Source organism: Lactuca serriola, chromosome 8 (genome assembly GCF_051521515.1).
Source record: "Lactuca serriola cultivar US96UC23 chromosome 8, Lser_US96UC23_V15, whole genome shotgun sequence".
Classification (NCBI taxonomy): Eukaryota; Viridiplantae; Streptophyta; class Magnoliopsida; order Asterales; family Asteraceae; genus Lactuca; species Lactuca serriola.
This window is the reverse complement of record NC_136415.1, coordinates 197,842,250-197,868,884: the sequence shown is the minus strand read 5'-3', so window position 1 is coordinate 197,868,884 and position 26,635 is coordinate 197,842,250. Positions and strand designations below refer to the sequence as shown.

Here is a 26,635-nt window from a genome sequence, read left to right as displayed (position 1 = left end):
GCTACAACTGTTGATTAAATATCTTGCATGCAAGAAGTGGTTTGTGAAAACACAAACTTTTGGGACCCGTCCATTTATTTCTTTTGCTTTCTTTACACCATTAACTAATAAGCAGAACAAGAGTGTACCCAACTAGTCAAGAGTAGAAAGAGTTTGGTCTTCCACTTAACCACCATGATATGTCTTGCTATACTACGCCTCATGGATTGAGTTGGACAAATCACCAAAGTAGTAGACTAAACAAGTCAAGAATTCCCTAATAGCTTGAAATCTTAAAACCCATGCAAAAAAAGTAATCAAGCAATGCGTATGATCATGAATTCCTGCACATAACAACAAAAACCTTCCTGACAAGTGACGTGTTATCAAAGAAATAAAAAAATAAAACTAAAAATGCAAAAAACAAATAATGAATAATCAAATAAACTAAATTAATTGAAAATTGTTCCCCAAAAACGGAGCCAAAAACTTTGATGTGTATATTTATTGCACTAGTTTTTTATTTATATTTCCTAGTCTATCAAATCTAAACCCCACCTTACAGGCAGTGAACCTGACCGAGCATAATATAGTTTTAATAAGCAAGTATGTCGAACTCAAGGGGAAAGTTAGTGAATTGATATTAGAATTTTTGATTATAGGTTATACTAAATAAAAGAAAGAAGAAAAGGGGGTTTATTATTAAATCGCAAACAATCAATAACTAAACTAATGAAAATAAACTGTTCGGAAACGAGTCACTCCGGGTACTTTGGTTTAGATTGGAGTAGATCTGAAAATCATGGTTAATTACTCAATTTCAATGATTATTCATTCATTATTCAACGATTCCTAATATGACTAGCATCATGATGAGAATACTAATCCTAATGAATCTAATGACTCTTAATTTCATCGACATGCCATTAATTATCCATAAATTCATTATTGCGTTTGTATTAAGCAAGATTGATCTTTATTAATCCTACTGATCATAGGAATTAAATCATGCATAAAATGATCATCTACTCATGCATACCCATTAAAGTCAATCACTTTATTGTCCTAACCCTAGGTTTTGATCAAACTCTAGTCATAATTACCAATGATCATGGACAACTATGATTCAAATTAACACAGTCAGAATGGTCATCTAAACTCTATTAATTAGTAATAGAGAACAAAGTAACAATATTTAACACATACGAATCTTTCAATCAAACTTTAGAAAATAATTTAAACAAGAACAAACAATGCAACTAGAAAATTAACCCATAGTCTTAATGATTCATCTAATGATAAACGCAAAGCAAAGGGTTTTAACACGCTAATTTAGAAGCTAAAACACAAATAGAAACAATTATAATGCTAACCATGGTCAGAACAACAAACCGAATGATTCCTGGCATGAATCCGCTCTCGAATCCTTCTGATCTACACTCCATATCAACTTAACGGCCCTCCTACCGCTTTGTAGACCCTCAAAACGACAATTATGAAGTTTTCTTGTCACACAAGTCGAAGTGGAATATCATAGATAAAGAAAATAGTAGAATGATAGGGTATTTATAGTTGAATTAAGGAGTTGTATTTAATATGGAATGTTAGGGTTGGATTGGAATTAGGAAACTAATGGTTGCTTAAGGATTAATCAAATAAAATTAAGTGAAGTGGTGCTTGGGGAATAAGTAACTTGGAGGGAATTTCTGTCCAACTTTTATGCTCCATCTTCAAGGCCGTTTTTGGAAATGCTAAAAGTGGATTTAGCAAAAAGGCTCTCACACATAAGTTATTCGAAATTCTGTCTAGTTTCCAGAACATCTTGAATCTCCTTAATTGGAGTTACGAGTGATATGTGTAAAACACTAAAGAGAGGTCAATCTGCCAGCAACATCCTTTTGGTCCTTTTCAGCTCCGTTTCCCTCCTTTTGCATCACAACTCTCATTTTAACTGCAATTGAACATTTCAAAGCATATTACGTATCATATATCTTAAAGTATAATATTTTTTACCCAAATATATTAGGATAATGGCCTAAAATACATAGTTAAATAAGGTCATATCAATACCTTTATCTCAAATCCCTAAACCTTAATGGAAACTGAAAATACAATTGAGTTGGTTCCTTCTTCCTGAAAGATACGCAAACCATCTACTAGGAATTGTTAAACACCATAACCATGACGCGCTCAACTGTTAATCTATGATATTCCTAGAATGTGTGCCAAGGTCTACGACTAGGAAAATCGACAAAAAAAAATCACCTTCAATATTATATGACTTTTTCATACCACATCATGGTAGGCGGTGACTTTTTTAGATCCATTATGCTTGGACTTTAAGTACCTAGTATTAACAAAAAAAGGTTTTATAAAACAACAAATATTCTGAAACAAGGATGTTTCTGTAATGTATTTTAGTATGTCCAAAATACGTATGAAAATACATTTTCGAAATAAAAGTTCCGGACATCAAAATAACACATTAATTGACTTTTTTGGGTCACTATCATGAAGCTTGACAAAAAAACAATCCTACATAATGTCTTCTTGTGTAAAAAACAACATATTTTACGGTGTCTAAAATCTGAATCTAAATAATAACTCCATGACTATGTTTATCCTAAATCTCATGATAAAGTAAAGGAACATAAACAAACAGAAGTAGAAATCATTATAAATGATGTCCTTTTTTAGACTCGAGCAACTCTATCACACCCCCGAACCAGGACGGCGAAAACGTCCGGGGGCGGATGACGTCATTGTATAGTATAATAACAATTGAATATAAATGAAACGTAGCAATCCACGCAAAATACATTGATAATACATACTTACAATGTTTACATACTGTATTTGTTCATAAGTTACACAAAAGTGACAGAAAAGTAAAAATTCCAAAATGCAGCAATCTAGTTCTCAAAGACTTAGGTACCTACTTAGTGGTTCCCTGAGAATACAAGTGGTTTTGAAAAACGTCAACATTGAATGTTGATGAGTTCATAAGCATATTTATATGAAAAGATTTGTAACAGCTTTGTTTAAAAATGATTTGTATATCTCCAAAAAATCCGATATTTTCTATAAAATGAGTTGTAAGTCTTATACCAAAAACTGAAAATATATGTATGCATGCCCTTTGTTTCTTTTCTTTGTAAAATGTACGTTCCCAGAAAATCCAATATTTTCTGATGTATGAAAACTATGGTCTTAAATCCTAAGACCAGAAATGTATGTAATAGTGTACTGAAAGGTGGTGTGCAGTTTTATATTTTAATAAAACCGTTGAAGTGTAAGCTTCCCGTAAACCAAGATAGTATTGTTAATCCCTATGTGATTTATTATAACCATGCTTAATGTGATTGTTATACATGTACAACGTTCTTCAGGCGTCGGAATCGGTAAGATATTTGTCACCCTAGACTGCCCGTCTAGCTGTAGCGAACAGCTCAGGTGTGGGGTTGTCAATCCCCGTATAGATCTATACACAATTATCTCACTCTCCCTCCAGGAGACTCTGTTTATAATGCAGGACTTAAAGTTTACGCTAGGTAGGTACGGTGAAGTGAATGTGTCTCACTAGAGCATTAACGGATTTATGCAAACTACGACTCCTTTTTTCTTGTATAATAAAATAATTACACTATTGGAAACCATATGGTGACTTCAACATTTTTATACTTATACAATTTTTAATTTGTAAAAGTAAGACATGTAAATATCCAAAGATCAAACATATTTGGACTTATATAAACATACGTTTTTGTTATATTTGTATATATCGACCTATAGACCCGATTTTTGTGTAATAGAAGTGTTGATAACCACAAATATCCCGATTTTTAAGTAGTAAGCTAGTATTATTTACTTTCTATACGAGAAATTTCTCCATATTCAACAACAAACATAGTACATGCTTGTGTCCAAAGGACAAACAAAACTTGGTCATGTAACACCATACAAATCACGATTTTAAGGTATAAATATGTGGTGGTTTCAACATTTTATGCAGCTATAGTTTGATAAACAAGTTGATGCATACAAATATCCATTGGGTAAACATAATTTGACTTGTACCCCCACCCCCCTAAAAGCATGTAAAACTAAAAAATTTGGGGGTATGAAGCTCACCTTGATGATTTTCGTGGGTTGTAGGAAGGAAAAGATGAGTGGTTTCAAGCCTAGCCTTGTGCACAAGCTTGAAGAACTTCTCGAAAATGCAAGTGTTCTAAGGATCTAACACACGAAAATGTGTGTAAACATGGAGTTTTTAGCTTAAAGATGCATAAAAACACTTGGGATTTACAAGAATGCTTACCAATTTCTATGAATTTCTTGAAGAAAAGTACCCTTTGAAGACCCTTGCTCAATTTTTAGAGAAGAAAATGAGAGATAAAGGAAGTTGTAGTGAAGCAAAGATGGTGAGAGTGGGAATAATCCCCTCTTTGGATGTAAGTTTTTAATGAGGGAAGGATGAGACTCTTCCTTGATACATGATGGTTCATAAGATGCCATGCATGGAGGTTTGAAGGGTAAATGCATGAGAGGTGTGGATGTTTGATGGTTAAGAAGAGGTAAAGCATTGAGGTGTAACTTAAATTGATCAACTCTTTTTTTTGTCTTATGCCCAAACCGAAACCTCATGGGTTTTTCGGCCTTCACGGGCTATTGTAAAGAGTTTTCGGTTTTTAGATGGCCCATTTAGAAGGGTTTTCGGTTTTGAGGTTATTTGGGCCAAACACTTGTAAGCAAAGGCCCAAAATTTTGTTTTTGTTTAGCTATTAGATCAAAATTGAGCTTATAAGAGGCTATTACAACTCGATTCTTAATGCATGCATATATGTACTTATATAACATTGTCATTTTTGAATTACCATAATCCATTTCAACATGGTTACATAGAGAAGTTGTTTGTTCATGGATACGATCTCGACCCTAAATTTGCTAGTTGTGACAACCCCTATAACATGAACCCATTAGGCCTAGTCCACTTCACACCCAAACAAAAATCCCGGTTCAACTCGCCTTTTAGGCTATGTGGAGCAGTCTAGGCAACCACTCAACATTTGCCTACTTGGCATTTGGCACACTGCACCATGAGTGCAACATGGAAAAAATGGCAACTCTATTCGACAACTTATTTCCGAACATTCTCCCCCATTTCCTCCATTTGACTTTTTGACCAACTAATCACAATGGCTTTATTTTTTTTTTAATTTTTTTAACATGGCAAAAGTGACAACCTGCGCCCTATAAATAACAAAATTTGAAGCAGTGTGGCAAATACTAGGTGGCGCTTACATAGACCGTGACAAGCTTGACACCACTTCCTCCAACCTCATTCGTTTATATTGTTAGCCTAATAAGATTTTGGGCTTTATCTTGTATTGGGTTTTATGATTGGGCCTTTTAGCTAGGAAACCCTAATTAACTAGTCTGTATATTATGTATTTCCCTTTCATTGTATGTGTACTTCTCTTTGATAATAATACGAAACCCTAGCCGTTATATGTTTTTCACTTGTTAGTCTTCATGGTATCAAAGCTCAATTGATCATCTGTACTTTCGTTTTGGGGCGAGTTGTAGCATGCACGACACTATTCATCAAAGTTACTGTTCTTCGAAGTTGCTATTCACGACACTGTACTTGTTAGTTTTCATGGTATCAGAGCTCGGTTGATCATCTGTACTTTTGTTTTGGGGGCGAGTTGTAGCAGGAACAACACTAGTCATCGAAGTTACTATTCATCGAAGCTGCTATTCACAAAGTTACTATTCACAAACACTATTCATCGAAGTTACTATTTACCTATACTATTCATCAAAGTTACTATTTACCAACACTATTTATCGACATTTCTATTCACCAACACTATTAATTGGAGTTACTATTCATCAACACTATTAATATATTGTTTGCAATTTTGGGTATGGTTTTCTTGCTCGTTTCTCTATTCAGTTTGATTTGATTTGTTCGTTTCAATGGCTTCGAAGGTTTCGTTTAGGCTGTTGGTTTTGTTGATTTTTTGATCCTGACTGTTGCTACTACTATTCGTATTTGCTATTGTTTTGGTTATCCTCGTTTTATTGATATTGGAAATGTGGCCCCGAGAGATGATTCTCTTCAGTCCATTAGTATCCAACTCGATGTCAAGAACTATGCCTATTGGAGTTATGTTATGAAGAATTTCTTTAGAGGCAAGACTATGTGGGGGATTGTTACAGGTGACAGGAAGAAACCAACAGACGAGAACACCGATAATTATGCAACCTTACTAGATTCATAGGAGACTTATTGAAAAATGTTTTTGTATGTGACCATCACTAAAATAAGACGAACTTTTTTATGTTATCTAAGAAATATTATCAATTATTTCATGTTGCGTGGATTCGTGCTTAAATGTGAAATACAAAAATACGCGGATGTCGAAAAACGCACACACAAGAAAATTTAGTTGTGTGCCTAAGTCGTTGCAATAATATATATATATATATATATATATATATATATATATATATATATATATATGTATGTATGTGTGTGTGTATATATATGTATGTGTTTTGTGTAACCAAGTAAAAAAAAGAAGTCAAAGAAGAAAATGAGAAGCAAAACATATTTGCTACGCCTACTGCCTATTTCCACTTGCAAGTACTCCCCCATTCTTTCATAATTTAAGCTAAAAGAAGATATTTATTATATAATATGTATGTTGTGTGAATGTGTGTTCGTGTATATGTAAAAGAAAAGAGAAAAGTGAGTTTTGAGAGTTGTATTTTTATGTTGTTCATCCCTTGCAACATCAAACTCTCTCATCACCAAACAAACCCACTACAAACCTCAAGAACAAAACCTACTACATCATCAACATCTTCATACTTCATCTCTGTGAAGCTACAACAACAAGCAACACTTAATCACCACCCTTATACCTCCAACCTCAAACACCTTCATCAAAAAATGAACACACACCCTCTCACATTACATACATGTACATATATATATATGAAGAAACAAATATCTAATGCACTTGAGTTTGAATTGGGTGGTGTGAAATTAGCATAAGACATTTTTCTTTTTTGATATAATTTTTTTTAAAAGGATTTTAAACAAGTGATATTAAAATGAAATATTTAAAGAAAAGCTTATAGAAAGTTTATATAAACGCTAACCAAAAGTTTTCGACAAAATTTCAAAGTAAATCTAACAAGCCCTGATACCAATTATTGAAAATTAAAAATATCATCACGAATAAAGGCTCGGATACCAGTTATTGTGTGACAGATATATAAAATAAAAAGATAAAAATGCGGAAAATATATATGGAATTATTAATCACTATAGGAAAGTTGTAAATGATTGAAAGCTATAAATAAAATAAATAACTATAAATAAATAACGTAAAGCTATAATAATATAAATGATTGTATTTAACTCACATAAAATTGTAATAATGTAAATGATTGTATTTAAATGTTAGAAGTTAATAATATATATATATATATATATATATATATATATATATATATATATATATATATATATATATATATATATATATATATATATATATATATAAAAGGTTGGTTAACTTACCAGACTGATTGAAACAACTTATCTATCAAGTAAGTTCATCAAATGATTGACTGAATAGGCTTAGGGTTGGACTAGTACCTAATAGGCTTTGTTTCTACTTTTTCGATATTCAGTCGGGTTTGGTTTGTTGAGTGGTGCAGTTTAGAAAATTGATTTAGCCCATTTTGAAATAACTAGCCCACTTGATTTTTGACCCAATATTTCTTTTGTCTAGCCCAATATGAGATTAATCCAAATAAATTGACTTTGGTATTCTTGTTTTAGTAAACGTAAACAAACATCGAATGAATATCCTTCATATTTTCTCCATTTTCGGTATAAATCTCCCTGGATACACAATACTCTCTCGTGTTATATATATATATATATATATATATATATATATATATATATATATATATATATATATATATATATATATATATATATATATATATATGAAGAAACAAATATCTAATGCACTTAGAGTTTAAATTGGGTGGTATGAAATAGAGAAATTAAATTATCTCCTACTTTTTACACCTACAATTATTCCTACCCACTAAAATTATGACAAATCACCATTCAATTTAATTGTAATTGATATATTCCTAATATAACCTTAATGAGTTAGTTAAAAAAATATGGAATTGTGACACTTGTCATAATTTTATTGGGTAGAAACATTTGTAGGCATAAAAAGTAGGAAGCAATTTAATTTCTCTATGAAATATCATTGTCTTGCAAGTGGCTAGGATACGTGGGTTTTCTTCTTCTTCATTAACTGAGAATTAATAAGAGATGTATATATCTCTTAAAAATTTAGTTGATAAAATTAAATTTCATATTGTTCCCTCAAGGTTTAAAGTCTTGACAAGTTTAAGACTTGATTTGTTTTATCTTCAAACAACTAAATATGCGGCTGTTTTTCCGTCTTTGCGTATTTTTTCCATTTGATCATGAATCCATGGAACCTGAAATAACCGATAATATTTGTCATATTAAATATAAACAGTTCGTCTTATTTTAGTGATGGTCACATACAAAAACATTTTTCAACAAGACTAATAACTCCAAGATCATTACTTGGATTAATAATTCTGTTATCCAGTCTATTCGTACTCAGTTGACGAAGTATGACATAACAAAGGAGGTTTGGGATCACTTGGCTACGCTGTATACACAGTCTAACTTTGCAAAGCAATATCAGTTAGAGTTTGATATTCGAGCCCTCCAACAGAAAAATCTCAGTGTTCATTAATTTTATGCTGCTATATCGGATTTTTGGTATCCGTTCGGTCTTACAGAACCTGATGTGTTGAAGGCTTTTACGCCTTATATTGATAGAAAGGAAGAGCAATTTTTGGTTCCATTCTTTATGGTGTTACATTCATATTTTAAAAGCTTGTGTGGATCAGTCTTGCATAACACAACTCTTCCCACTGTTGATCCGGTTGTTCAAGAGTTGATTGCTAAAGAAACTCGTAGCAAGTGTCATGCTGACAAAGGTCCCAAGTTAGCCACTCTTATTGTCTTTGTTGTTCCATAACGACCTCAGACTTCAAACCAAAATCGTCCCAAAGTTGCATTTGATGGGTATGCTTTCTGTATGAAGAAGAACCATTGGAAGGCAAATTGTCCATTGCTGACAAGCAAGGGAAATTAGCAACAACAGCAAACGAGATCACCTGCACAGTCTTATCCTTCACAGTAGAACATGTCTTCTGGACAGTCACGTCCCTCGTTTCCATCTTTTAAGCCACCACAGTACGTTGCTGCTACACCTTCAATTGAGAATGAAACAAATTTTACACCATCATCAGCCTTGGATCCATAGATTGTTGATCAGTTCAGACAGTTCATCGTTGTCAATCCAACTGCCATGTTAGCTTCCATGTGTCATTCAGGTCTATCTTCATCGAACATGCCATGTATTCATTCATCCTTGTGGATATTGGATTCTGGTGCATCTCATCACATGTCACCACATTTGTTATCTTTTTCTTCATTATCTTCTCGTACACCTGTCTCTGTTATGTTTGCTAGTGCTACACCCATGTCAATAGAGGGTGTTGGTTCAATTGTCACTCCTTATATATCTTTAACATATGTGTATTACATTCACATACTTGCTTTGAATCTTGCATCGGTCAGTCAGTTGTGTAAATCTGGTTGTTGGGTCTTCTTTTCTGATCAATTATGTTGTGTACATGACATTTGGTCTCGGAGGGTGATTGGGATAGGTCGTAGACTTGGGGAGCTCTATGTTTTGGAGCAACTACAGGTTGCTGATGTTGCTGCATCTAGTGTCAATTTGTCGTCTTTTCGTTTAAACCCTTCGTCATCTGTTTTTATCTTTGGCATTCTCGTTTGGGACATATGTTAGCGTCTCGTTTATTTCCACTGGTGTATTAGGTTCTTTGAAAACTGATGATATTTCTGATTGTTGTGGTTGTAAACTAGGAAATTTTTCTGCTTTATCATTTAATAAAAGTGTCACTTGTTCTATTGCTCCCTTTAATATCATGCATTCTGATGTGTGGGGTCCATCTCTGATCACCTCTAAATTGGGAGATAACTATTATGTTTTCATTCATTGATGATTACACTTGTTGTATGTGGGTTTATTTTATGAAGCGCAAATCTGACTTTTTCACCATATATAGTGAATTCAAAACTCTTGTCAAGACTCAACACTTTGCTGTCATAAAATGTTTTTGGTGTGATTTACGAGGAAAATTTACCTCCAATGATTTAAAAAAATTATTGGCATCTGATGGCACTATACATCAGTCATCTTTTACAAACACTCCTCAACAGAATGGTGTTGCTGAAAGAAAACATCAACATCTCCTAGAAACTGCAAGATCCTTACTACTTTCTGCTCAAGTTCCCAATATGTTTTGGGGAGAAGTTGTTCATACCGCCACTTATGTTATTAATGCGTTCTTACTGTGTACCCTTCGGGGAAGTCTCCTTATGAAATGTTGATTGGACAACTTCCAGATTATTCTCTATTACGAATGTTTGGGTGTACATGTTTTGTCTTGAAGCCTCATGTAGAGAGAGATAAGATGTCTTCAAAATTAGCTCTTTGTGTTTTTCTGGGATATAGTCTTGGTCAGAAAGGTTATCGGTGTTATGATCTATCTAATCAGAAACTGTATGTCTCTCACAATGTCACTTTTTTGAAGCATATTCCATTCTATAGCATTCATGTTCAGTCACATGATGCAACCCGAGAGGAGTACCGTACTATTGATCCATTTAGCATTGACATTGATAATCCACCACATGTCACTGATCCACTACCTGCTGCTGATCCACCACCTATCGGTGATCCTCTGTCTGCAGATCATCAAGACCCCCCCTCCATTGAGAACTTATTGTAATAAGAAGTCCACAAAGCATCTTAAATTTGTCTATTCCTCTTACTCACTAGTGTTTTCCTCTTTTATTGCTAATGTACATTGTCACTCTAAGCCAACATCCTACAAAGAGGCCATTTCTGATCCCCTTTGGCATAACTCTATGGCTGAGGAACTTGCAGCTCTTTATCAGACTCATACATGGGATCTGGTTCCGCTTCTGCCCGGAAAGCACACAATTGTTTGTCGTTGGGTATATAAAATCAAAACAAAGTCTGATGGATTCGTTGAACGTTATAAAGCTGGTCTTGTTGCGAAAGGGTACATGCAAAAGTATGGTACAGATTATGAGGAGACGTTTGCTCCTGTTGCAAAAATGACGATTGTTCGTACCTTGATTGCATTTTCTTCCATTCACAAATAGAATATTTATCAGATGGGTGTCAAGAATGCGTTCTTGAATGGTCATCTTCATGAGGAAGTATACATGTCTCCTCCTCTGGTATTGCTCACCAACCAGGTGAAGATTGTCGATTTCGGAAGGCACTATATGGCCTCAAACAAGCCCATCGTCCTTGGTTTGAGAAATTTTCTATGGTGATTACTTCGCTTGGTTTTCAACCAAGTAACCATGACTCAGCTTTATTTGTTCAATGTACCGATGCAGGTTGGATTATTCTTTCCTTATATGTCGATGACATGATTATTACTAGTGATGATCATGATGGTATAGAGTCTTTAAAGCATGATTTGGCTCACCGTTTTGCTATGAAAGACTTGGGTTTGCTACATTATTTCTTGGGGATTGAAGTTGCTCAGTCTCCAAAGGGTTCTTTTATCTCAAATGAAGTATATTTCAGATTTGTTTGAACACGCACGACTTACGGATAATCAGACAATTAATATGCCTATAGAGAGTAATGCAAAGTAGTCTCTAACTGACGGTGTCCTATTATCCGATCCAAGCATTTATCGTACCGTTGTAGGAAGTTTGGTTTACCTGACTGTCACTAGACCGGATATTACTCATGCAGTTCATGTGGTTAGCCAGTTTGTCACTGCTCCTACTTGTTCATTGGGGAGATGTTCTTCGTATTTTGAGATATCTACATGGTACTCAGCTCCGCACTCTTGTGTTTCCATCTACATCCTCTCCTGAGCTGTGTGCCTATAGTGATGCAAATTGGGATAGTGATATTTATAATCGTAAGTCCACTACTGGGTATTGTGTTTTTCTTAGAGATTCATTGATATCATGGAAAAACAAGAAACATGATGCTGTCTCTCGATCTTCTACGGAATCTGAGTATCGAACTATAGCTATCGCCACTTGTGAGATTGTTTGGTTGAGATGGCTTCTTGCAGATATGGGCATTCACGTATCTAAGCCTATCCCTTTGTATTGTGACAACGAGAGTGCGATAATGATTGTTAAGATTTCAGTGTTTCATGAGCGTACAAATCACATTGAGATTGATTGTCATTTCACACGACATCATCTCCAGAAGAGTACTATCTCCTTTCCTTATGTTCCTTCCTCTTTACAGATTGTTGATATTCTTACGAAGCCGTTGACTGCTCCTCGATTCCATTTTCTGTCTGACAAACTCTCAATGTTTATTGTTGTTGCATTGTCTGTTTGAGGGGGGATGTTAGTCTAATAAGATTTTAGGCTTTATCTTGTATTGGGTTTTATGATCGAGTCTTTCAGCTAAAAAACTCTAATTAGCTAGTCTATATATTATGTATTTCCAATTCATTGTATGTGTACTTCTTTTTGATAATAATACGAAACTCTAACCGTTATATATATCTTTCACTTGTTAGTTTTCATATACATTCTCAGTAGTCAAGACTGACTCTCAGGCAACTCTATCCCTTTTTTATTTATTAAAAAGCAGAATCTTTGCTCTACATTTACATCCAACAATCTCACATTTTTGTTAGCTTATTAATAAACCAATTCTAAAATCTTAGGACATGTTTACATCATACCGAAGCCATGCCTAGGTAATACCGGATCTTTGATTATTTTACACAATTTACTTTATTTTATAATAAACAAACATCTTAATACTTTTGGTTAATTTATTCTTTTTCTTAGAAGTATGCGCTCAAGATAATAACAGTAATACTATAATCAACAAGCTTTGCATTTATCAAAGTATATAAAAACTTTTGTATGTAAAATCCATTCAAAAATTTGAAGTTAACCACTGTTTTCAAGAAAAAAAAAAACTTGCCACCCACCAATAAAATACTATATCTACGACCCTCGTCGTTCACCTTTGTGTCGTTTTTGTTCAAGCCCAGAAGCCTCATTTAACATATCAAGTGCATCTTGATGCATGTCCAGCTTTCCAAGAGCAACCGATTGCATGTAAAAGGCTGTGGGCCAGTCTGCATATACAATCTGTGCTTGCATGGCGTCTCTAAGAGCAGCATCTGGTTGATCACATAGCAAATAGCACAAGCTTCTCCTTGCATAAACTGTTGGTGAAATCATCGTTCCCACATCTATGAACTGTGTATGCACAATTTTCAAGAAAATGAGTATGTCAGGTCAAAAAAGATAAACATTTACGCTACATGACAAGACATAACAGAATATGACACAACACACAGTACACCTTGTACTATGTTTGGTGTGAATCAGACTGTAACAAAACACAGTACAAAATTGCAATTTTTTGTCCCATCTAAAAAGTTGGAACGTATGAAATACATAAATGTTCTCCTCACCCTCATCATTAAAAGGTGGTCACATGACAAAATAATCATCTTTTGAACATGTATCACAATGAAATCTAACCACCCATTTAGTGAAATGCCGTTTTTTTTTTGCCAAATTCGTAAATTTTTTAAAACATTTTAAATTCATTTGTAGTAGCGACTTTTTATCTAGCAATGAAATAGGCATTTTGTGAAAAGGGTGGTTATTTTATGATAAATGGTAATTTTGTGATAGGACCACGCCCATTTTGGTCATTTTAATGATTAACCACGGTTTAGAAGGTTGTAGATTAACTTCTAACCCCTTCGACTTATTGAATTGTTTCTTCTTTAGCCATTTGATTCTAACATCAATCGGCACATTGTTAGGTGAACAAGTGTAAATTGTCATATCTAGAAATAAATCTAGAATAATACCGTTTATATAATAACAATTATACCTGTGAATAAAAGTCGATGGCAGCTTTGAAGTCCTTATCACGGAATGCTTGGTCTCCTCGTTTCCTTGCCTCCAACATATCTCTCATCTGCTGAGTCCATTCTTGGAACGACAACTTTAAAAAAAAAAAACAAAATATTTGAAGGATAATATGAACATAGCACAAGTTATAATTTATTAAGTTAAAAGGTACTATGAACATAGCACAAGGTACATGTCAAAAGTCGAATTACCTCATTAGTTCCGGTTCCTTCATCATCACGATAATGTGTCATAACCAAAATTTGATGAATTGCAGTAAGATCCTTTCGGGAACAAGCCTCTCCTAAAGGTGAAAGTGGGCGTTGTGGAGTTAATGGAGCTTCCTCTTGTTTAGAAATTCCAAGCATTACATGAGATGGAACCTAAAAAAAAACCCATAATTGCAACAATATTTCCAAAAATAAAAACGATAATAAATTACAAATTACAAAATATCAAGAAATCTCCTTACGTCGCATTTGTTTTGAAGTGGACCAAGTGTTGCTACAAGGTCTTTAATGGTAGGTCTATCTTTCGGTTCATATTGCAAACATTTAGATGCAAGATCAACGACTATAGTTGCTTCATCGGTTGAAAAGTTCCCTTCTAAATGTGAATCCATTAAAAGTATGATGTTTTTTCCACGAATCATATCGAGCGCCTACATTTAAAAACACTAAATGAAACTTCATTTTGTAAAAATATGAAATAAATCGGAAATGTTAAAATTTTAAAAGGCGTAAAATGGAAAGAAACAACTTACGTGACTTGGTGGGATGTGTTTCCCACTTAGGAGATCTAAAAGAACTGTTCCAAAGCTATATACAACGCTTTCTGGGGTGACTCTTCCTATAAAGAAGATAACATAGAGAACGACTTAATAGAGAAAGTTAGAGAAATGAGGCTTTTCCACTTGCCCACGTGTGTAGTCATTTTCTCAAATACATTTTGAACACCATTTATCTACTACTTAAATGGGAAAAGAATAACATGTCCTATGAAGCTATTTAGAGTATACCATGAGGAATATAAATGATTACCATGTTTGAGATATTCTGGAGGCGTATATGCAAGATTCGTGCTATAGCTTTTTCCATCCCGACTGTTTCTCATGAATCCAAAACATGAAAGGCGGGGATCTCCCTCCTATAAGGTTCATCAAACACATAATTATTAGCAAATAGATACACATGTATTTGTCAAAAAGTAAAAAAAAAAAAAAAAAGAATTACTCCATTCCCAAAAAAAATAAAACCCTATGTGAATAATCTTATTGGTCCCAGGACAAGACAGAACATGACAGTTGTGTACCACTGACATGGACTGGGACTAGGACCGATGTCAAACAGGCCAAAAATTGTAATATTTTGTCCAACCCTAAAAAGGTTGAACAAGATTTGTGTCGGGACTCGCTCTTAGTCTCTTGTCTGTGCAAAAGACGTAAATGTCGTCATACTTATCATAGGAAAGAACCCTATAAATATTGGGAGGGAGAATTGGAGGGTATAACCAGGATTTCCATTATGTACCTCGTCAAAGAGAACCCTATAGGCATTGAGGTCATGATACACTTCACGACCTTCGGTGCTACAATAGTTTAAGGCATCGGATATGTATTGAGCCACCCTTATTCGCATAGCCCACTCGATTGTTTGATTTTCCCCTGTTAATTGTTACATTTAAGTAAACTCTCATATGGCACGTATACGAAAGGAAATAAATTAGCGCAAAATGCAAGAAATAGCAACACACTTTCATTTATTTGTGTATTATAGCATCCTGCTTTCATTTCCTTTTACTACAACACCCTTCTTTTTTTTTTATAGCATTATACTTCGAAAATCTCCCCAATTATATCATTGTTGTGTATCTACATGACATTGATAGAATTTGGTAGATTTTTTAATACAATGTATAATAAACAAATCAATGAAAGTATGTTAATTATATTTCTTGCATTAAACACATGTTTTATGAATGATAAATGCATAGATTAGAAGCATAATTACAGTGAAATAAATGCTTAGCAAGAGTGTCATTTGGCATGTACTCAGCAACAAGCAACCTCTCTTCACCATCACAACAATAACCGATTAAATTAGCCAGCCTTTTATGTCGCAGCTTCCCTACACCCCATGCTTCCTCCTACAAAATTAAAAAAAAAAAAAATCATTATCAATTTAAAAAATATAAATCTCAAGAACAATTAAATGAGTACTCCCTAGATTTGCGTGGTCAAACATAAGACTTTTTGAATGCAAAATTGATAGGTATGTATCTACGAATTAAACGCAAATACAATTGTCTTTATGCAATACACGTAATAATTTAATATTGATTATGATGGTTATGGAATTTTTTTTTTCGAATTCATTGAATTTTTTGAGTGCTAAAGTTTGTCCATGTTGACTTTAAGAAAGATTTACTAAAAGTCTAATATAAATAGACTATCTCAAATTCTCAAATTCTCAATGATCGTATTGTAGAAAGCTTATTATACAATGAGTGATCAACGATTAGATTAGTTTAGTAATTAGTAGTTTAACACATCGTTTTTGTCAAACAAAAATATATATTAATTGTTGTTATCAATAAATATTCGGTGGGTATAATTTCCATGGGAAATTGAAGCAGAAATAAGCATATAGCCTTGAAGAAATTATATTATATGGAATTGAATTTCATAAAAATAAACGAAATTCGATGAATTACCGCAAATTGTTTAGGGTCCGGCCATGCCAATTTGGAGAATTTCTTGACAGCAATCCACCGACGATTCTTGAGCCTTCCTTTATACACAAGATTGGGTGCTTTTTCACCACTTTCAGATACAATTAAATCTGTACTGAAATTATTAGTAGCAGTTTTTAGGTCGGCGAAAGAGAATTCAGAGAAAGAAGGAGTAGCACCACCACCACCACCACCACCTGCACCACCGCCACCAGGACTTGTGGTGGTTTGCGGCGGAACCTGGCCGGAAAACTTTTGTGGGCTGTTGGTGGAAGGTGGGTTTGTTTGATTATAGCTAAAAAGATTGCTTTTTTGATGGTTCTGAAACTGATTCCTTTCTGGGTTTGTTCTTGATTTTGGAGCTGATGCACAAAGACCCATGATTTTGATTCAATTTTCTTCAAAGATATGGAGAAAAAGCCACCGATTGTAGAGAGAGAAAATAAAGAGAGAGATGAGCATATATTTCTTCTTAGGTTCTAATTTCTATCGCTTCTTTTTTGTTGTCTTTCATATACAGAATGAGATAAAAAGGGTCACAGTTGTTCGATGCTTCATAATCTAAATTCAATTCAATTTTTCTGTCTTTTCAGACCATCATGTTTGGTGGGCATGTATTTTTAGTAGTTTTATACTAAATATGTTCCGATTCTGTCTGGATTTTCACAATAAAATAATAAAAAAGAGTGAATTATTAATATGGTCCTTGTACTTTATTAAGAAAATACAAGTTCAATTCTAAAATTTGAAATTGTATCAATTTTGGTCTTTTAAGTTTGCATTTGCTTGTGAATATAGACCTTATATTTTACACAAAATCCAAAGTTCCATCTAAATATTAAAGTCATTTTATATGGGTCATTGAGTCAACATTGTATCAATAATTAAATGCAAACTTAATGATGTCATTAGAATGACTTTATAATATCAACCGTAATTGTATTTTCTGGTAAAACATAAGGACTATTATGATAGTTTGCTCCAATTTAAATAAAAGATTTCTTTAGGTTCTGTTTGACTACCTGGTGTAGCTTTCTAATTAGAAAAATTAAACATTTTTTTTGTTTTTTTTTTATAAATTTTTATACGTAATTAAATTATGACATATGTAACATTTAATTTTAATGAAATTTAATGATATTTAAGTATATTAATAGGACATATGTCATCATTTAAATGGATAAGATGATTAATATAAACAAAAAGTAAGAAGATATTTAATTTCTTTTTAACTAATAATACTTTGTAAAAATTAAATGATAAGTTAGATTGAAAATATAAAATAAGATAAATAGACATTTAGGTATGAAATTAAAAATTTTCGTTAGATATAATTAAGAACATATTTGAAATATTTTTTTAAAATTTTCGATTCTCAAAAACTATTTTAAAATATATTATAAAAAGCTAGCTTATAAATTAATTTATAAGCTAAAATAAGCTAATTTTTTGGTTTTCATCAATCAAAAAATTACAATAAATTAACTTATTTTTGTCAAACAAGATCTTTAACATCATATATATTTTATTTATTATTATTTCAATGCATGGTATATATAATTTGTTACATTTATTTATTATTATTATTCGAGAAACGAATTATATTAAAATATATCTTAGATAGAGACTATTCACATGGGTTTAATCTTTTATTTTTATCAAACTCAAATTTAGATAGATTTATATATCGATGGTCAAAGTTATAGATACAACAAAAAATGTTTGATCAGTAAAAAAAATAAGTTTATTTTTTTATTAATGCAACTTTTTACGATCAACTTTTGGATTACAAATTATATAACTTTTGGTTTATAAATTATAATGTTTTGTTATATTTATTATTTTTGGGTATTTGACTTCAATAACATTTTAATTTAATTAAACCGTATATGGCCAAATTTTATAATGTCATGATATAATGGTGAATAAATATGTATAGTTGGGTGTTAGGCGTTCACAACACATTTGTACAATAACATCATTTACTCACTTACGTGCACATGTTATATAGTAATGCCATTATGCCATTTACTTCATTTACATCACTATGTACAGTTAATATGAAACTATATTTGTTGACTTATTTAAAAGAAAATGTTTAGCTTATGAATTTTTAAATGTAACATAAAAAATAATTGTATTTTAATTATAATATTTAGCTACCGGTCTACTATAACAGAATAGCAGCTGATTATCACAAGTATCATAAATAAATTAGTTAAGAATTCTTTAGAACATGCATGGATGGAAGATCACCTAATATTCCATTTTAGAAGGCGACTGATTTTATATATATATATATATATATATATATATATATATATATATATATATATATATATATATATATATATATATATATATATATATATATATAATGTGGATAGACAATTATTGTGCTGACGTGTGAAAAAATGTTATTCTATGAGAATTACTAGAAAAATCAGTTGTTTAGTAATGTGAATACGTTCAACCTTACTTAAATCTCGTAATTTTTATACAATCTCACTAATTTTTATTCATTTTTGTTCTCACACATCGTTTTTCACTTATTTTCATTCTGATAGAATACGATTCAATAAACATTCTGATAACATTCTAACAAAATGAGAATAATAATAAAAAGTCTATAATAACCTTATAGACCATTTAATTATTGAGAATGTATGATAATGACAATAATTATGTAAAATTGAATGTATTCATATTACCAAACAACATTTTTTTTTGTTATTCTCAAAGAATAGCACTGTCCACATGTCCACACAATAGATGTCAATCCACATTTGAACCTAGCTCTCTCTCTCTATGTATATATATATATATATATATATATATATATATATATATATATATATATATATAAGGAATGGTTCAAATGAGAACCCAAAATGATTAAGAACCAGCTTTTTAAATGTTTTCATTAAGTCTATTTTAGATAAATCAAACACTAATATTATATTAAGCAAATTATCTCCTACCTTACTTTACAAACAGATGCCACTTGACATCGAACCGCCTATAGATCACCGTCGGACCACTGTCAGACCGTCATTGGATCACCGTCGGAGTAATAACAAATTTACTGCATCTTTTTAGTCGTATTCACAGTTTAATAGAACGACCATTATAGCTTCTATTTCGCTGGTAATACTTTTGAATGCATACCTTTTTTTTTTGCCAAATATACAAAATTTATTTAGAAAAATAAAATTATATTTTGGCAAATGCAATTTTCTCTCTTCTAAACTATAGATATCTTTAAAATTTGTATAAAACATATTAACAGTTCAAAATACGATATTCACGGTTTAATAGACCTATTAATTACAATCTGTTATTTCCATACATACATTCATTCATATTTTAACACAAAATCTATATAAAATATACAATGTAATACAGTCCATTCTTAGTTTAATATATAAGATTCACAACTTAATACAATTTATTATACAATAATTCACATATTGGGAGAAGTCAAACCCAAACTATACCACCACCACCAACTATGTCACACCCCCAAACCAGAACGGCAGAAACGATTGTGAGCGGATGGAGTGACTTCATGTACAGTATCATAACATTGAATATAATTGAAACATAGCAACACAAACATTCATACATTGAGGATTCAAGTTTACACTGTTTACAACACTTTGTTTGTTCAAAAGTTAAATGCAAATAATTGAAAAGTAAAAAACATGAAATGACGAAGCCGACCCTCAAGAAGGGTTGAATACCTGTCTACTGGTTTCCTGAGAATACAAGTGATTTTGAAAAGTGTCAAAAATTAAGTTGGTGAGTTCATAAGCATTTTGTGTAAGAAGGATTTGTAATGTTTTTGCGTAAAATGATTTGTATACTTCTAGAAAATCCAATATTTTCTTTTGTAAATGAAATGTATTCTTAGGCCTTAAGACCAAAAATGTACAAGTTTTCTTATGCTTAAAAGTTTTCATGCGAAGTATGAAATTCATGTAAGTAGTGTAACCCTTACTGGTTCCTTCTATGATCACTTAGTGTATACAAGTTATATATAATTAAGATCAAACGGACAGTCAATTGAATGATTTTGCTCTAAGCCCACAACCAAACAAGGAACAGGAAGTAAAGTGGAAATCATGTATTCGACTGCCTATCGGTTCTTCATTTTATATAACCCTAACGCATACACTAAGGCATTATAGATGGAACGATAATGGTCCTATCAGAAGTGTAAGTTGCACTATACTAGAAAATAGTATATTGTAATTGTATATGTATGTAATCCTTTTTAATGTATGTGTCTGGATTCGCCATCGGTACTGTAAAATATTGTAATGTAGTTTTACTATTAAATAAAACTAACTGAAGTTATCTATGTATCCATACACTAATCGTATTCTTAATACCAAATTGTGAGTTATTATAACCATGTTTGATGACCTACGATGGCCTGATACGACGTTCTTCAGGCGTCGGAAAAGATATGACAATTGTCACCCCAAGCCTGACGGCCTAACTGTAGCTAATAGTTTAGGTGTGGGGTTGTCAGTCGCGTATAGATCTATACACAAGTGTCACACTCTCCCTCCAGGAGACTCTGGTTACAATGTCAGGTCTTTTGTTGGTACTTAGATAAGTACTTGAAGTGTGTCTCACAAAGCTATATTGACGGTTACGTGTAGAATAATGAAAAGCCTTTCTGTAATGAATAAATTGTATGTATGAATCATAAACTATACCTATTATAGTTTATATGTTTGTTTCCGTATTGTAACCCGAACTTAGTGAAATACTACGTATGTTCCATAAACTATACCTATTATAGTTTAACATGTTTGTTTGTTAAGTACATATATATATATATATATATATATATATATATATATATATATATATATGTGTGTGTGTGTGTGTGTATGTGTGTGTAGTAATTATCTTGTCTAGATGTTTTAAAAGATTATAACATATAAACTTACATCTAAACACAAGTATAAAACATTTAGTATGATAAAGACAATTTGTAGTTTTTGACTTTTCTGTCCATGTTTTAGAAAAATTATAGAAAAATCATCGTAAGTCGAAATCTAGATCCGTAAAATCTCAGAGCTTATAAAATGGGATTAATTTGTCCATAATATTTTCCCCTGGCCTTAAGTGGTTCAACCCTTAAAGGTGTCACACGTTTTTTGAGAGGGAAGATGAGAGAAAAATGAGAGAAAGATGAGTAGGGAAATTTTTGGTGTGGCCATGGTAATCTTTCGGCCGAAGGTATTTATGGAGGGGGAAAGATTCCCTTCTAGTTATTTGTTGGATATTTAGGTGTATTGCATGGAAACTTGGTGGTTAATAATATGCTTTGCATGGAGATATGATGGGTAATTGCATGCTTAACATGGAGGTATGGGGGTTAAAAGGATGTAAAGTTGTTTGTGGTTAATTGTTTGCTTTGCATAGAGATATGTTTGGTAAAGGAGTGTAAAGGTGAGATGTCTAGTCATTTGGTCAAAGTCTCGAGTTCCACACCCAACCATGATTCTTAAATTGATGAGAGGTTCTCGGGCTTTAAAACCACCAAGATCAGGAGGGACTTCAGTCCTAGGGTGGCCGAGAACAGGAAGTTTTCGGTCTAGCCTTGTTGCCTCACATGGGTTTTCGGTCCGAGGGAGGGGGTTCTCGGTTGCGAGTCTTCTCGGAAAAAGCTTGAGTGTTTCAACTACAAATTGAGATTTTGAACTCCTTAATCCAAGTTTAAAACATCCTCCATGCAAATTGAAATTTCTAGAAATTTTTGATCTATCACATTAAATCTTCAAATGTTTGTTACAACAAGATTAGGATGTGGTTTTATATAATCTATAGAGGTACCTAGCTTGATCAAAATTTCCTAGTTGTCACAAACTACCACACGCCGCCACTGACCACTTGTGTCACCGTCACATTCATCATTCCTCGAAATCATATCGGTATATAAATCATGGATTTACAACTTAAATATTATATTCACAGTTTAATAAACCAATGAATTCACTAATTCAGAGTTTAATGCAAAAAAATATAAAAACTAATACATTCTTACATATTTATACAATACAAAAAATAAATATATTCACAAGAAAATTAATACAAAACATTCATACATAAATCATTCATATTTTAACACAAAATTCATAAAAGTTCATAGCTTAATACAGTCAATTCACATCTTAATATAGTCCATTCATAACGTAATGCAGCCAATTCACAGCTTAGAACACAAACATTGTTTAATTAACAATTAATTCAGAAGCAAATAAAAAAGTCGTAAAAATTGCACATATTTATACAGTTAATGCGCATCTTAATACAATTAATTCACAGATTAATACAGTCAAGTCATAGTTTAATACAATCAATTCACAATTTAGAACACAAAATTTATAGCTTAAAACAATAAATTCACAATTTAACAGAAAAAATTATATATTCACAATCATATTCTCCCGACTTAAAACTTACATATCAAGGTTTTAATTCACAGTTTAATAAAATTGTTTAGGACTCTCATTCATAGTATTCATAGCTTAAAAACATACTTGATTTTGTTAAAACAGTTAATCAAACATTTTGTGTGCATCATAAAAATTCACAGTTTAACAGAGTATTTCAGGACTCTTATTCACAATTTGAAGGGGCTGATAAATGGTTTGGGCTAGGCTTTCTATGTGATTTGTTTGGTTATGAGTTTGTAATAGTACTTTTGAGTTATTTAGAGTCGTTTACTGTTTTGTCATGTTCACGACCGTAAACATGTTTACGGCCGCAAACTCCGTTTGCTGTCTAGACGAGTATATAAGGGCTAGGAGTTGGTCATTTGTATGGTTGGATGCCAGTCAATTTACGGCTAGTGTTTGAGTTGTACCAGACGGTTATTTGATATAAACGTGTGCAAGATCAATTCTTATTCATCTTATTGTTATTCTCGATTTATGATTGTTTGATTACTAGTAATAGATCCAGATCCGGACCTAACAATTGGTATCAGAGCAATAACTGGTATCAAAAAGTCATTCGATCGAGATTTTGAATGTTTAAGCTGCCATTCTCACTGTTCGAGCATTAGTTTCTACGTTCTTGGCTTTGAAGGGACGAATTTCACCTTAAAATCGTGTTTTGAAGGCTGTTTGTGAGTTTACTGCCCAACCGTAAACTTAGCTTACGGCCGTAAAAGGAGGAATCTCATCAACCATAAACACTTAAACTTCAAGAACCGTAATCAGGATCGAAGAACCGTAAACTCAGAAACCGTAAACTTAGAAACCGTGAACTTAAACCGTAAATCCAGTTTACGGTCGCAAATTCATCAACCGTAAACTCCGTTTACTGTCGTAATCAGCTTAATTCTTAAACCGTAAACCTCTTTGGAACTGTTAAATTACTTTAATTTCAAATGGATTCTCAAAATCAAACTCATTTTCAAGAACTTGATGTTGTTATGGGCACTACTACACGTATTCCAAGGTTAATGTCTGTTGAAGGTTTTCCCGAGTGGAAGTACAGAATAGAGAAATACATTAAAATGAAAGATTTCAAGATCTGGAGAAGCATTATTAGAGATCCTGTCAGAGTCACTGTGACAGTTGGAGGTCAATTGATTGACAAAGCTATTGAAAACTACACTGATGAGGAATTTGAATTGGTTGAGGAACAGGAAAGAGCATTAGCCACTTTAACCATGGCATTATCTCCTGATATTGCTCAAGGTTTTCATTAGTATACTTCAGCTAAAGCTCTATGGGAAGCTCTTATTGAGGTCTATGAGGGAAATGAAGATATGAAAGAAAGTCAGCAGGACATGCTGAGACAGAAATTCAACATGTTCAACTACATTCCAGGAGAGACTCTTGAAGCTCAATTGCAAAGGTTCACTGCTCTAACAACTGACATGAACATTTCAGGGATTTTCTTGACCAAGTCAGAAATCAACAAGAAACTTCTGAATGCTCTTCCTAGATCATGGGATATAAATGTTGCTGTTATTAAGAAAACCAAGGATTTGAATCGCCTCACTCTTGTAGAAATCATGGCGGTCATCAAAGCCTGTGACATTAATGACAAATAGAGAGAAATCAACCATGTGAATTCATACTCTACTACAAATCTTGGAGTTTCATCCAACAATGCTCTATCATCTTTCATGACTCCCTCAGGTCAAGCTTTCGCAGTTCAACAACCTCAGATTCAAACCTTCAATGTTGTACCATCCATCCCTCACCATCAAACTTCAAATGTGCCATCTGTCATTCCACAAAGCGTTTCTGCTCCCAATGTGTCAGCTAAAGCCTCTTCTTCAAACACCAAAGAATCTGATGAAAATCTGGCTCTAGCCACTGGCCTAGTTAACTGTTACAATGCCTTTGTAGCTGGAGATCTTCCACCTTAGCTATCATTTGCTGATTTGGACCAGATACATCCTGAAGATGTGGAGGAAATGGACATCACATGGCAGATTGCCATGGCTGTTTTCAGATCCAAACAATTCGCCAAGAAGACCGGGAAAAACAATTAGGCAATGAATGCTGACAAGAAGGTGGGATTCAATAAAAGCATGCTGAAATGTTTCAACTGCCACGAGCCAGGTCATTTTGCTCGTGATTGCCCGAAGCCAGATCGCAGAATCAACAACAACAGGCAGATGGTTGTTGTGGGAAACAATCGTGAAGGAGCTACAGCCAATGGAGAAACAGCTATGGTTGCTCAATCATTTGACTGGGAGGACCAAATTCAATCCTTAAATATCTCAGGGCCAGAAAATGCTCACCTAGCTCAAATTGATGATATTGCTTCAAAGAATAATGATGCTGATCCCGAAGCAGAGATGATGGAACTACAGCTTGACCTAATGTTATCTACCTCTTCCGAGCCCAAGAAAAGCAAGGTAAATCTACCTTCTTGTTCTTTTGCTTGTAAAGAATATGTTAAACTTCTTCGTGATGAAATTCAAGTCTTACGTAGGCAAGTAGAGGACCTTAAATATGAGGGTTATCAACTTAGGAAAGGTCAAAAATCCCTTAAGGCCCAACTAGAAGCTAAAATAAAAGACTTTAGAAGAATTCAATCAGAATACAGTGAAAAATGTGAACTTTATGACTATATTAAGAGACAACTTGATGCTGTAACCAAAGAACTTGACGCTTTGAAAATTAAGAGTGAAAAAACAGTTGTTAGTTTCAAAAATTATACTGCGTCAAGTAAGACAGTCGAGTCCTTATATGAAATCCAATTAAAATTCAAAGAAAATCAAAACAAGGGTCTAGGGTATGATAGTGTTCCTCCACCTTTCAATCATAACTACACATCCATCCCTATGACACAAGACGAAATTGACAGGGAGGCACATCTTCGATATGGCAAACCAGCTGGTTTTTTTTCAAGAGGTTTTATTAACGTTGAAAGTACTAATGTTTCTATTTCCTCTGCAGATCAACCATTAGATCAGGCAAAGAGTGAAGCTGGAGAATCTGTTTCTGTTTTTAAATCTGATATCTCTGTTATGAACAATTTTGATTGTGTTTCTTATGTTAAGACTGAAAATGTTTCTTGTGTTGGCTCATCATCTGATACTGTTGAATTTAATTTTTTCGATATGTTTGATGAATTGTTTGGTAATTCTGATGCTTGTGATACTAATGAAGATTCATCAACTCCATAAGTCAAAACGACTGAGGCACCTTCATTTATCTCACAATCTATTTCTCATGCATGTTCTTCTGAGAAGAGTAAGAGTGTTTGTAAAGAAAATAAATCTGAAAAATGCAATACAAG

The 26,635-nt window shown here is 33.0% G+C and overlaps 1 protein-coding gene across 1 annotated transcript; it reads right to left on the bottom strand.

The window, feature by feature from the left end:
- Positions 1-13,058: 13,058 nt before the first annotated feature.
- Positions 13,059-17,426, bottom strand: LOC145065840 (serine/threonine-protein kinase BSK1-like). The gene is made up of 9 exons (XM_079012932.1): positions 16,829-17,426; positions 16,126-16,261; positions 15,646-15,779; positions 15,157-15,262; positions 14,880-14,965; positions 14,589-14,777; positions 14,329-14,499; positions 14,097-14,210; positions 13,059-13,447 (listed from the first exon to the last, which is right to left on the bottom strand). The coding sequence occupies exons 1-9, from the start codon at positions 17,225-17,227 to the stop codon at positions 13,190-13,192; spliced, it is 1,593 nt and encodes a 530-aa protein (XP_078869058.1). The 5' UTR covers positions 17,228-17,426; the 3' UTR covers positions 13,059-13,189.
- Positions 17,427-26,635: the final 9,209 nt, after the last annotated feature.